The 14,300-nt window shown below is 35.6% G+C and overlaps 2 protein-coding genes across 4 annotated transcripts in view; one reads left to right on the forward strand and one right to left on the reverse strand.

The window, feature by feature from the left end:
- The window catches only part of MS3_00009361 (uncharacterized protein), a 28,272-nt gene extending 23,420 nt beyond the window's left edge, over positions 1-4,852 (forward strand). Inside the window, exon 9 of the mRNA XM_051217725.1 lies at positions 135-4,852. Within this exon, the coding sequence (XP_051065162.1) occupies positions 135-215 (81 nt within the window). The 3' untranslated portion in view covers positions 216-4,852. The remainder of the gene's footprint in view (positions 1-134) is intronic.
- Positions 4,853-5,470: 618 nt separating this feature from the next.
- The window catches only part of MS3_00009362 (uncharacterized protein), a 45,110-nt gene continuing 36,280 nt past the window's right edge, over positions 5,471-14,300 (reverse strand). For all 3 annotated transcript variants that reach the window (XM_051217728.1, XM_051217727.1, XM_051217729.1), the window contains 5 exons: positions 13,193-13,257; positions 11,029-11,409; positions 8,972-9,044; positions 7,099-7,772; positions 5,471-6,259 (listed from right to left, as the gene is read on the reverse strand). In XM_051217728.1, coding sequence (XP_051065165.1) covers positions 5,999-6,259; positions 7,099-7,772; positions 8,972-9,044; positions 11,029-11,409; positions 13,193-13,257 — 1,454 coding nt within the window. In that variant the 3' untranslated portion in view covers positions 5,471-5,998. The remainder of the gene's footprint in view (positions 6,260-7,098; positions 7,773-8,971; positions 9,045-11,028; positions 11,410-13,192; positions 13,258-14,300) is intronic.

Below are 14,300 nucleotides of genomic sequence, written 5' to 3' on the forward strand. Positions count from 1 at the left end.
AATATCGACTTAGTGATCTAAAGCCTATTGAAGTGTTTTGTGTTAGGAGAAAACATCTATCTAGTGCTTTGAAGTTTCCAATAGTTGTTTCTAACTATTGTTAGTTCATGTGTTTATATTTTAATTTTATTTAGCCATTGATTGCAGCCGGTTTCCATGATCGAACACTTGTTCTTTTAAATGTTCAAAATAAATCCATAAACAAAGAAGTATAAAATCAATTGAAGACTATTTTATCACGCATAGAGACACACACACACACACACTTTGTACATGATTCATTTCTTTTTTCATTCATTCTTTGCCAACTATTCAATTATTATCAATGATATGTTTATTGTCTATTTGTATGTTTGTTGGTTACATAATAAACAAGAGTAGATTATTATTTATTGATTTCAGTTCAATAGAAATGAAAAGAATCATACTTATCAATGTTTCATTATTTATCATTGTGAATATCCCTGTGATCATTATCATCATCATGAATATTTTTATCGTTTCTCATCTAAATGAACAGATTACATGAATGAATACTCTTCATTGTTTAGGAATCTACACACACACACACAGATAGACGAAGATAAGCTTATTGTTTCCATATTGTCCATAATTCTTTTAACTTGTAATTTCTGTTCTAGAATTGTTTATATCGAAAGAAGAAAACAAAAATGAGATGACAAGTTTTTATGTTGATTAAATTGTTCTTTTCATTGTTCACTATGTATGTATCTACGTTATGAACAAACACTTTCTTGGTAGTAGTCATGGTGCTCTGTGGTGGTGGTGATGAGGTTGGGGTTCTCATTTACTTAGTCGATATGTTTAACATGATAAAATTGTCATTATTTTTTATTGAACACTAATATTCAATGTAATTCATACATCATTCATTCATTACCATTGTAGATAGATACTGTTCTAGTTGTGAAGTTTATATAGAAAAGAATCTTTTTTTTTTTGTAAAGATAAATCCAAGTCGTTGGATTCATATTTGGAAGTGCTTTTTAACTAAAACATTAAAAGCAAAAAGATAATTGAATTATCTTTGTAAGTGTGCATCAATTAGAATGACATGTTGTGTTTCATCACATGCTGTTCTGCTGCAATTTATTATAATCATGATGTTAAAAGTGTATGTATGTATGTACGACATATGAATGTGTATAAACACTAGTGTTCTTTTTTTTAAAGTTATACTCGATCTTCTTGACAACATTTCTATCTATTTGGGATTGTTTCGTTTTACAACTATTCTGTTCATATACAATGAGAAAAGAATTCACATCGATCAAACGGTTTTTGTTTGCATTAAGTCAACTTGGCAAGATTTCCAACTTGATTAACCCGATTTGGGGAACTGCATATGCCTTGACGTGTGACGTTCGAGAATAGATACTGATATTGTTTCTGACTGGATAAGTGTTATATCTAGAGCTTAGATTCTTAATATGCCGCGTATAATTTGAGCACTGGAACGCTAGAACCCTCTCAAGTCGCAAATAAGTCAACATAGTCTGTACCGATGAATAATATGTCATCGAGATAGGCCGCAGTACCTGGAATACCTTGTAGCATGGCGTTCATAACTGTTTACTGTCAAGTAATGCTTACACTCTTCCGCCAGTGTAATCTGTAGGTCCAGTTTTGCAAAATACTCCCCCCATTCAGTTTCGCAAATAAGTCTTCTGGTAACATTGAAGTGTACTGATAGGTTTTCAAGTAATTCATTTCATCCAGTGACATAATCTGCGCATAGCCATATACCTCCAGTATACTATTTAACAATCACTATTGGTGCTGCTCAATCAGAAAAAATCACTGGTTCTATGGTTGCACTTCTTTGTAGGCGTTCTGATTCTTGTTCAACAATAGGTAGCGCTGCATATTGTACAGGTCTTTTGGATAGAGAGTTGCTCCATGTTTGAGGGTTAATAATGCTTTAGTCTTCGTACATTCTCCCATTCCTTCTTTAAACCGGTGTTCGTTTACAACATAAATTTGGTCATGCAAGTTCACTAATTCCAGATGAAGAAGCAGATAATGTAGGAGAGGTCTTACCTTAATCGAACGGGGAAAAATCATACGACGTATCAAAGCAAGCAGTGATAAAAGCCGTTTAGTTAACAGACCGGCAAACCGCCAAGCAGCTGCTCAGTCGAGTGCGATTTGGAGATAGGATTTGATCGCAGTCAAAAAATTTATGAGTAGTATAATCGGGGACAGAAAGTCAATGGATCCGACGACTCCCACTGAATGTCCAACAGATCCTTGCATTCGGGATAGCGATGCAGACATAGACAAAACTAAAATAGCCGATAGGATTTATGAGACAAAGGCACAACTTCACAGATGAAAGAGTCGATGCATTACAAAAACAGATGTTATGTTATGTGCCACAAACTGAACCTAAATCAGAACGACAGTGAGATGTGGTCGCGAAGTTGATCGAGAGATAGAAGCCGATTATGCTCTGGGAGACGCTCAACTCCTACAATATGCCGGTAGCACCAATCGTCCGACGTCAGAGCGCGAAAATATAAATCATGCAAATTTAAACGATCTCATCGGTTGTCGGAAAAGGCTGCGACATCTAGCACAGGTCCTAGAAACAATAGTTTATGTACAGGACAGTAACAGGAGATCGATTCTTAGTAGACACGGGGGGAGGGATAAGCGTCGTGCCCTCAGTGAGCGACAAACATTAGTACGACACTAACCCTGATGCAGCAAACAAATCCGATATAAAAACACATGGAAAGCGACAACAAACCTTGAATTTTGGTAGTAGTACTTCATTTTGCTGGGAATTCATTGTCGCAGATGTATGCGACTAGTAGATTCCCGACGAAAACGGGCTGGTGAATGGAGACCATTCAGTAGCTAGAAAAAGAGTGACCACCGATCACGTATCTATGAATTTAGTAGGGTGAAAAGACGAGAGTGATATAGGTAGTAGGAGTCAACAGATTTGGCGAGGGCATCATGAGATAATATAGATCTTAAACATACTGTGCAGCACCATATTTTAACGAAATACCCACCGACAAATGCAAGACCACGAAGGTTAGACCCAAAAATGGCTAAACGAGAACTCCAAAGATTGATGATCATAAGGCTATCTAACAGTCCCTGGTCATCCCCGTTGCATACGGTTCAGGCCATGTGGAGATTGTAGAACCCTCAACAGACAAACTGTGGCAAATAGATATCCGGCGCCGCACATCCACCACATTACTACTGATATGGAAGATTCCTCGAACTTTTCAAACATTGATCTTGTTCGGGCTTATTACATTCCCATGGCGCCAGAAGATATAACAAGAACGGCGAATGCCCTTTGAATTAACTAATGCAGCCCAAACCTCCCAGCAATTTATTGGTCAGGTTGTTGGAGGTTTGACAGAAGTATACGCATATATCGATGATATACCAGTAGCCAGCGCTACCGTAGGAAATCTACGACAGTTGTTTCTGAAACTTCAAGAACATGGCGTCACTATTAACGTGGAAAAGTGTGAGTTTGGAAAGGAATCATTGCGATTCCTGGACCATACGATAAATTCTCAAGGTATAATGCCAGTTCCAACAGACGGTGCTTCTATTCGTAGTTATCCGTTTCCCGAACCACAAAAGAAATTACGACGATTGTTGGGACCAATAAATTATTACGGAAAATTTATTCCAAACTGCGCAATAATATTACAAACATTAACGGACACTTTGCGAGGACATACCCGAAAATTTCATCTGTCAATAGAGGCTATATAGGCGTATAAGAACGCTAAGCAAGTGCTATATAGGACGAAGTTAGTACCAGCCGTGATGACAAACGCATAGAACATAGCAATGGGGGCCATACTGCAGCAGTTGGTAAACGGCACATTGAAACCACTTTCGCTTTCGGAGAATTTTTATCGATTTACTTGGCAATAAAGCATTTCCGACATATGATAGAGGGTACCATTTTCACAGTGTATACAGATCGTAAACCCGTCACGAAAGCATTAAATGTCAGGCAGGATAACTATTCGTCGAGGGAAATTCGAATTTATTTCCCAATTTATGTCTAGCATACAGGATATTAAAGGTAATAATAACGGAGTGGCACACGCGTTTCCCAGAACAATGATAAACGCCCTCATCCAATATGAAATCCTTTATCAAAAATTACCAGCATTGCGAAATATGGATGTTGAGCTAGACAGACTAGGGTCTGCCAACACAACCACTTTGGCACTAAAAGAAATTCCATTCGAAAAAGTAAACATCACGTGTGCTACTTCTACGGGCCGACAACTACCACTTTTTCCTAAGCCACTAAGATAAAAGGTTTTTGGAGCTATGAATAAAAGCCACAGTCAAACTAATCAGCGAGTGTTTTGTATGGCTAAATTAAGATATATCGTTACATTACTTCCGTAGTAGGTCTTTTCCGTCATCATGATAGCACGTTCAAGCATATACATGTCGATATTGTCGAACCGCTGACGATTTCACATGGTTTTAGTTATATTTTCACCCGCATTGATAGATTCACGTGATGGCTTATAGCAGTGTCCATGAAAGACAAATTCAGCTGAAAGAAGAATCCAGTAACGACAAAATATGGTCACAACGACACATAGCTATTATTCGTATAAACTTCTAAAAGCACTTACTGTAATTTATTGATCTTACGTTATTATCTTATTTGGCCTCACAGCCATAAAGGAACTGAAGCTTACACTTAGTTGTAATAACTTACATGATATTTACTATCATACCTCTTAATTTCGTAAATTTCGAATATCACTTGGTATTAAACTGGAATGGATTGCCTAAAACAGAGTACGAATTGACATTTTCATGGACGGCACTCCATGAGGAGTAACAGGAATATGTATGTATGTAGTAATGTATGTATGTATGTATGTATGTTGTATGTATGTATGTATGTATGTATGTAATGTATGTATGTGTATGTATGTATGTATGTATGTATGTATGTATGTATGTATGTATGTATGTATGTATGTAGTATGTATGTATGTATGTATGTGTATGTATGTATGTATGTATGTATGTATGTATGTAGTAGTATGTAGTATGTATGTATGTATGTATGTATGTATGTATGTATGTATGTATGTATGTATGTATGTATGTATGTATGTAGCGTAAGTAAGTAAGTAAGCAAGAGTAGCGGCAAGGCAAGGCAAGGCAAGTAAGCAAGCAAGGCAAGCAAGGCAAGCGCGGCGTGGCAAGGCGCGGCAAGGCAAGCAAGGCAAGTGCGCAAGCAAGCAAGGCAAGCAAGGCAAGTAAGCAAGCAAGTAAGCAAGAGCAAGGCGGCAAGGCAAGGCAAGGCAAGGCAAGCGGGGCAAGCAAGCAAGGCAAGGCAAGGGCAAGCAAGCAAGCAAGGTAAGTAAGTAAGTAAGTAAGTAAGTATATATTATCAATGAGTAATTACAAAAAATGAATTAAACAGAAAGTGTAACAGTAAAATTAGCAACAACAACAAAAACAGTCGTTTAAATAGAATAGAAAAGGAAATATTATTCAGTTATCCAATTCTTTATATGTACAATGATTCATGTAAATATGAAGTGAGAAACAATTTAGAATCCACATGAATCTGAAAATCAAATTACTAAATCAATAATGAGTAATTGAACTGACAATGATCGGGATCATCACTTTTTTGCATTTTAAAGATCACTTCAAGAATAATCAATCAGATCAAATTTCAAGGGTTTAAGTATGAAATAATCATGATATAAAATATATTTGATGAATTTGTAGAATAGCTGCATTGAATGTAAGATGATCTTATTTCAGAGGGTAGAAGAGAATTAAAACATTGAAATGCGGAAAACAAACTTGATTGTAATCCTGAAAAAAAATAGAATTCAATTATCATCAATCCTAGTGAAATGCACAAGGATGAGAGAAAATATAATGTGAACCAATGAGTAATGAAGGTATATATGGGTACAAGAACAACAAGAACAACCAATTACTATTTTGTTGCCATCACTAATGAAGTTAAATCAGTCGGAGGTTTCAAATGAATATTACGTTGTCGAGTTAAAAATGATAAATTATTCTCTGTATTATAACATGATAGAAAATTATTGAGTTTTTCAGGAGAATTATGACAATTTTGTTTTAGATTTGATTCAATTAGGTTTTTAGTTGATTTAATTACTAAATTATACCATGCAGTTAAAAGAATACGTTGCTCAGCTTCATGATGACGTCTCATTTGTTCATGATGAGTCTATAAATATTATAAAAAGCAATACAATTCAAGAATGTAACAAAACACAAATAATTGAAACAAAATGAAGCAATGAACAATGAACACAAGAAGTTAATACTAATCAGTTTCATCATATATTTATCTATTGGGAATCTTCTAGAACTCCTGAGACGCCTAGAAATCGTTAATTTATTTATTTTACCACATAGATATTGATACAAAGGGGCACTGAATACATATGCGCCACACAAATCTCATTTGATTTGTGTGAGGGCTGTGAGACTGCCCGAGCACCCAAACCGAAGCAGGTGGTTTCATTAAGAGGCCACACCCGGAGACTTCGACCTGAAGGTCTGATACAAAAAACAGTGGAGCATCGCAAGGAAATGCACTCCCATGGTAGCCGGTGACCAACAATTGGTCCATACGCCATTTGTTCCTTCGGGATACTGGAGCCCATGTGCACCATTGGTTTGTAATCAGGTTATTTCAACTCCCCTAGGTGGACTCCCCATGTCCACCAACCCGGTTAAAGCGCCGGATATTCACTTTTCGTCCTCTCAATTTCGTAAACAACACCCCCGCCACGAGAAGACAATGAGTAGGACTTCCGTGGCAGAGGCTGTGTACGCGTGGCCATGTGAGAGTATTTCGAGAGGTAGAGCGGACTCTTCCCACTCTCGACCGTACCAGGGTATTTGGGGGCATGATTGACTTTTAACAGATCATCACATGAAATGAGTACAGAAGTACCTAATACTCGTATAGAAATTGATTTGGTTCTAGCGAGAACAACAAAATGTCAATCATTTATATGTGAACTGATCATTTTTAGAATAGTAAACAACACTACTTACCTCTAATTTCTCAATAACACGTTCTTTTTCAACTAATAACGTACGTAAATAATTAATCTCTTCATTCATTTTATCACTATTTATACTGTTGTTGTTAACATCAGTACTATTAGTAGTATTGTTTATATCAATGATTATTTTCTTTTTATATTGTGGACAATTATGTTGATGTTGTCGATATTGACGTTCTAACAATCGTATCACTTCACGTGCTTTCCATAAATAACCTCGATATTTTTGTTCCATTTCAATGAAATCTGTTTCTTTTTGAGTTAATTTTGTCATTAAATTTGTATATAACAATGTAGTGGCAGCAGATGGATTACTCATATCTTTATCAACATGAATATGATAAGAATTTGTAGATGGTGTTTGTAAATTATGTGTACTAGAAGAATCATTATCATTGACAGTTAATGAATGACAATCATTATCATTAGTATTCAATTGGTTTTGTGATGTTAAAGACATATTGAAATGATGAACATCATTATCATCAACAAAACCAGTATCATTGTCTAATATACCAGTCGTAATAGTAGTAGTAGTAGTATTGCCGCCAACTTCGTTCATATTGCTACCACTACTCATATCACTAACATACATTGATGTACGTAAACGACATAGTTCTTCTTGTAAATTTAACATTTGTGATTCCATTATTGGTGTATCATCTAGCAGACAAGTAACGGAAAACAATTTACTTAAGATTATAATGAATATCATTAACAAAGATAAAAACACATGTAGACCTTTTAGAAATTACTGATTAGTAAAGAAACAAAGAAGAGATTGAGTGTACTAAATTCAATAAGTAACTGAACAGAAATAGTAGTTAGTTAAAAGTTTTAGTTCAGTTAGAAATGTAGCAAAAGAAAAACTAACTCAATATCATCATCATCACATGAATGAGTGTATAATAAAAACAATACAATATAATAGAAGAAATGAGGTCAATAGTTTCTCTTCTAAACTATACTGTAATCAGTTAAGTTATGCAATAACCAAAAATGAACTCAAGTTAAGTACATGTGAACAATTAGATAACTATTGATTGATCTGAATGCTAAGCTTTCGGTGCAATGCCTGAAGATAATGGGCTAGATGAATGGTAAGGTCATAGATGACCACTGCTAAGAAACACAATATTAGGATGGACACCCGGTGAACTCAAGAAGGCCCTAAGAAGCTCGAAAAGAGTCGAAGACATTCCATTCAATCATGTTTTCGAAGAACATTCCACAGTCTTCACGTACAACTGTCCGATTGGATAGATACTAAAAATTACTGCACATAGATTGGATCATTGTAATGATGATTTCGTTTTTATTGTAAGCTATAAATACCTAAGTAGTTATACCATAAGTGACACTGTTTGGAAAAACATTTCTTGCCACTAGTCTTTTGTCTTCAAACTTGCGACTTACAGAGTTCTACAGCTCAAGTTGGACACAGTAAAGCACGATGAAACACATATCCAATGCTCAACAGTTGCCTGATTTACATTGGTTCATGATTTCAATAATAACAAATTGCTGAATAGCCGTAAACGCGTGACCATGTGAGAGCATTTTGAGAGGGACGGAGGACTCTCCCCACTCTCGTTTGTGCATGGGTATTTAGGGTCAGGTTGATAAGACCACTAATCTCAATTCAGTTTCTTTTTCAAGTCCTTGAAAACAGACATCGTTCAACGGTATGAGTTACTGGAAAGTGAAGTCCGCCTCTATAACCTCTTAACAGTATTCGAAATCACCAGATCTTAAAATGTATGGAATAAATGCGAAATTCATTCACGAAGTACTCATAGATAAGTAGGATACTTTTTAATTAAAAAGTTAATTAATAAGTCAATTCCACAGGATAAACTTACAATTTGATGCTTGTGCACATGATTGAAGACCTTCACAACAAGATTTAAGACGAGTAAGTTCAGAGAAGATACACTGAAAAATAACGGAGAAGCAGAAACGGAAACGTGCTAAAGTATCAATATATTTGTCATGTAGGAATGAATATATTTCACGTTGATATATTAACACAACAAACGAAATAAACGTTTGAGACATAACCAGGCATTTTTAAATGAATATATACATGTACGGATCAAAGAAGTAATCTCATAGGCAAAACAAAATCAGGGTCAAAACACTAAAACATGCCATTCATTTATATTCTTAATGTCGTTTGTCCTATAAAATAGAGATGGTTGGGCTATGTGTTGCGTATGCGTGAACACCATTTACCACGACGTACTAAGCTAAGCGGTGTTGGGGATGGTTGGAAGAAAGTTAGGGGCTGCCAAACCAAAACGTGGCATCAGTGCTTGAAGTCACTAACTTTTAGTCTGAGCCATGTTGGTAGATGCAGACTACTTGGTTGGGGCTTGAAGATGTTATTCAAGGATTATAATCTAGTGAAATAAATTTGGAAAGAAAATAAGGGACATGAAGAAATCAGAAGATTATAATTTGGGGGAGCACAAAGAGTGGATGCACTTGCGCCATTGCAAACGATTTTGAGCCATGTCATTCAGGGTCTCTAAACATCGGTTGCTATCATTTCACGGTCCCCAACCAGGTAGTCTACACCTACCAACATCACTCAGTCCACTTGTCAGTGACTTCATGGACTTGTGCTATGTTTTGGTCTGGCGCCCCTATCTTTCTTCCAACCTATTCCTACACCGTAAAACATAGCACTTTGAGGCAGTCAGTGGTTAGGCATCTCAACTGATGAAGTTTCACCACTTCATCAATTGAGTTGCCATCCTAACCTAGTACCCGATTCCTAACAACTGAGCTACTTACATATTCCGAAAGTATAAAGGTATTTACAAAGATTTGCATTTTCCCGTTATTCGATTGATTTGTTTTGTTAATCAAAAGCCTTTAAATATTGATAATCAGTTTGATAATTCCACATGTAATGTAGACAAATGTAGCCTGAATAGCGGGACCCTTTAATTAGTCAGTAGTCAATCAGCGGCAACGTAGGACCAAGCGCATATATACAAGTCCAAGTTGCCATACCTAATCAACACAACAAAATGAACACCAGATTCATAAAAGTAGTTAATTCAGAGGTGGTAATATATAAAAGAAAGATTGCATATAAGGATATAGTACAGCAAGAAAGAATTAGTTCGTAGAAAGAAAGATATGAAGCGATTTTAATCTCTTAGTTTAAGGGAAGACATAGAGTGTATACAACTATGTCATTGTGATCGATTCTGAGCCATGTCACCAAGAATCTCCAACCATTGGTTAGGATGGTCACGCGGACCCCAACCAAGTAGTCTGCATCTATCAGCATGGCTCAGACTAGAAGTTAGTGATTTTACGGACTGATGCAACGTTATGGTTTGGCAGCCCCTAACTTTCTTCCAACCATCCGCAACACCGCTTAGCTTAGTACATCGTGGTAAATGGTGTTCACGCATACGCAACACATGGCCCGACCATCTCAGTCAATGAAGATTCACAACCCCATCAACTGATTCGCTATCATTCCCTATTAACCTGCGTTTAACCTCGCTACTACTTACCCGGTGATCCCAGCAGACTTCAGCAATATTTCTAAGGCATCTGTGGTCAAATACTAGTAGTCTGCGAGTGTCTTCTACTCTTATTGGCCATGTTTCGCTGCCTTAAATGAAAACAGAACGGACTGCCGCGTAGTATACTCATCCTTTTATCCTGATCGATGTAAACCAAGAAAATGAGTAAATGATATCATGAATGAACATTGTCGAGGAGCCCATACTAGGAAGACAAAAAAGTTCACAACTTTATATATACTGATAATAATAGAAGTACTTTGAGAATTGTGAAGAACTATTCAATAACATCAATAATGTATCAAATGCTTTATCAAATTGAAAAAGAAAACATAAAACATAATCTCACACTAAAATAGAAACATACATACCTCTTTTTCACGATTTACATTAATTAATTCTTGTCGAACTTTTAATAAATTTTGTTCAGCTAATTCAGCACGTTTTATTGCTTCATTTGCTAAGAATTGTGCATCTTCTATTTGTAAACGTGCTTGAGCTTTTACTTTTGATCGTATATTCCCATCTAAACGTGTTTCTTGTTCTAATTCAGTTAAACGTTGTACACAAATTTGATTATCATTTTCTAATTGTGAACAACGTAAACGTAAACTAACTACTTCATCAGCATGTTTACGTAATTGTTCAATAGTTGTAGATAAACGTAATATATTAGATGCTTCTTCACGAGCAATATCTAATTCATCTTTTAAATGAATACTTTCTTCTGCTTTTGCCGTTAAAATGGTACACTACAGTGGTTGAATGAGAGGGAGAGAGAAAAGATACAACAACAAGAAGACAGTTGAATAGAGCATCTATGTGCATGAATAACATTTCAATGCATTAATGTTCCGTTGTAATGTATTGATTTAAATTATTTACCAAGTGTTTGTGTAAATTAGTTTGCTAAAGTTGTTGAATTCTACAGATTGGAACACGGATTGATCATTGAACACAAGGAATAACTGGATAGTTGTTTTAACTTAGCATAAAACTCCTCAATGGTGGTAGGCATACATGACCTCAACCTAGTACCTTCATGTTTAGAAGAACGTACAATCAGAAGAGATCTTTCAGTTAAGAAAGAAGCAACCACTTTTTATGAAGAAAGTAAAGGAAGGTTACAGAAGGACTGCCACAGGCTCCTATTCTGAGCCATATCTGATAACGTCTCTAGCCACTGCGTTGCACCATCTCTCGGACCCCAGCCAGGAAGTCGTTTGGCGGAGGGTGAATATATGATCAATACATCCTCGACCGTAACAAAAACTAGCCTGCTCCTCGCGAGTCAATCTTTCTCGGGTTTTGAACAACCTACGAAGTATGACGGAAGCCAATAGCTTGGTCGCAATCGGAAGTAGACTTATCCCCCAATAGTTGTTACAGCAACGACGTGAACCCTTTTTAAAGATAGGGACAACTATCGACTCATTCTATGACGTTGGTACCCTCTCTACTTCCCAGACCTTTGTTCATATGACAACTGACTTTCAGACATCCTATAGTTGTATGTGTACGTGTCCAGGTTTCTTAATACGACTATTCGGCGACTAAACTAAAATATCTGGAGCAATATAGAAACTTAGAATTATTTAAGCATTCAACTAATGTCTAACTCTACATACTTTATTAATTTGCTTTATATAATTACTATACTGGAAGTTTAATTGTTTGTGTTCGTCTAATAAGTGATAGAATCATATTTTAACAATCGTATTAATTTTACAGCTCAGTATTAATCCAATGGACAGATGTTTTACATAGAAATATTCAATCTCCATACTTTGACTCAAATCCAGTATCTTTCATTTGACAAACTATTGCATTATCCACTGAGTGACTAAGTCAAAATTACCGCTAAATTATTGTTGTAGTTATATACAATTTTTTGTTTTATTAAACATACATTTTATTAAGAGTAATCATGACAGTATTGATACTTAGGAAAATCATGGTAATTTGCATGAATGAAGGGGATATGATCAACTGTCAAGTATATGTATATATGCGCCATACAATGTACCTACAGATTAGTGGATCCAACAAATATACACGTGATACACCAGTTGTATCTTGTGTTACTCTAATTGGATAGCTATCAAACTGCATACATACATAATCATTATTCGTTCCAAATAGTCAGTGTTATCAAGATATTTGACACTGGTAACATGTGTTATCAACACAAACTCACATGCATATCTCTCTTTATCTCCTCCTTGACACTGGATGACGGAATTTATATTCTATTATGAGTTTTCATGTCGTTTATTTAAAAGAAGTCGACAAATTCATAATGGTAATATAACTATCAACCATAGGTAAACATTCAATGTAGATCAGGAAACAGTAAAAGACTGTTACATCTTGACAAAGGACTACTCAATCGCAGTGAATATGAACATCACATACACTAACTCACAAAAAACTAGCAGGTACCAAGTGTATAACTCTCAGATCAATGCAGAGTAAGCGCGTCAAAACAGTTTAAATTCAATAAAAGTTGAACATTAATAACTATTATTTACCTACTTTTTGTTTTAATTCAAGATTTTGTGCAGTGACTTCGGTTAATTGAATTTTTAATTCTTCTTTATCTAAATCATTATTTTGTAAAATAGAGCAAAAAAAGACGTAAAAATGAAGTAAAGAAAACAACCATTAAGTGACTATTAAGCCCAAGGAATAGAATATGTGATAAAAATAATGAATATCTTATTACGGTTAAGTAGCGTTACTTTAACTGGATGGTTTAATAGTAAGTAGATCAGTCCGATATACACCGAATCAGGTGCAGTGAACAAGAACCCAAGATGGGAAAATCAATTTAACCCTTTTTACGTAGTTTTACTCAAAGTCAAAAAGTATGTTTGTAAAATATAAAAAACGTGCATTAAATACATTATTTGAATATCTTCCTCCTTCAGTTGTCCTTTACATATTCCATCACTTTTCCAATCCAGTTGTTATTCCAATTGCCTTCTTTTTTCTTTGCTCTTCACTTTATTCCAATCATCTACTGATATACATATCATTTTCAATTTCTGTTACATACTACTACTGTTCGTATAAGTAGCACACACCAAACTGACACAAGTGTGTAAATAGATCTCAATTACCATAACGCGGATAAGTACAGTGATATGAAATTTCCAGATCACATAACAGAGTAGTAGAGGTAATAAACAGTATATTAATGACAATAGAAAAGATTAGACATCGAAACTTTCAGTAAAAAGTTGAGGAAATTATTGAAATTCATTGAAATTATGAACCGATCTAAGTTGAATTGCCATTGAAGGCCTGGTAGCGCTGAGTGGCCTGATATTTAACTCCTACGCGGGAATAGGACCCAGCACCCTTGGTCTTGAGTATTGGGTCGAGGACAACACAGTTGAGGGGTTTAATACTAGAACGAAACAGCCTTTCAGTACTTCCCAGTTTCCTATAGTGATCTGACAAAGATCGGTTCATGAGTTGAGTCCCATTTACTGACTTTTTAGATAATAACATCATTATCAGCATAAAATTAAAAAAAATAAGCTCGATAAATTTCATTACAATTGACTACAAGCATCTTGTTTTGTCAATACTAACTTCGATTGATGTTTACTATTTTCGATCAATGTCCTTTCATTGT

This window comes from Schistosoma haematobium, chromosome 5 (genome assembly GCF_000699445.3).
Source record: "Schistosoma haematobium chromosome 5, whole genome shotgun sequence".
NCBI lineage: Eukaryota > Metazoa > Platyhelminthes > Trematoda > Strigeidida > Schistosomatidae > Schistosoma > Schistosoma haematobium.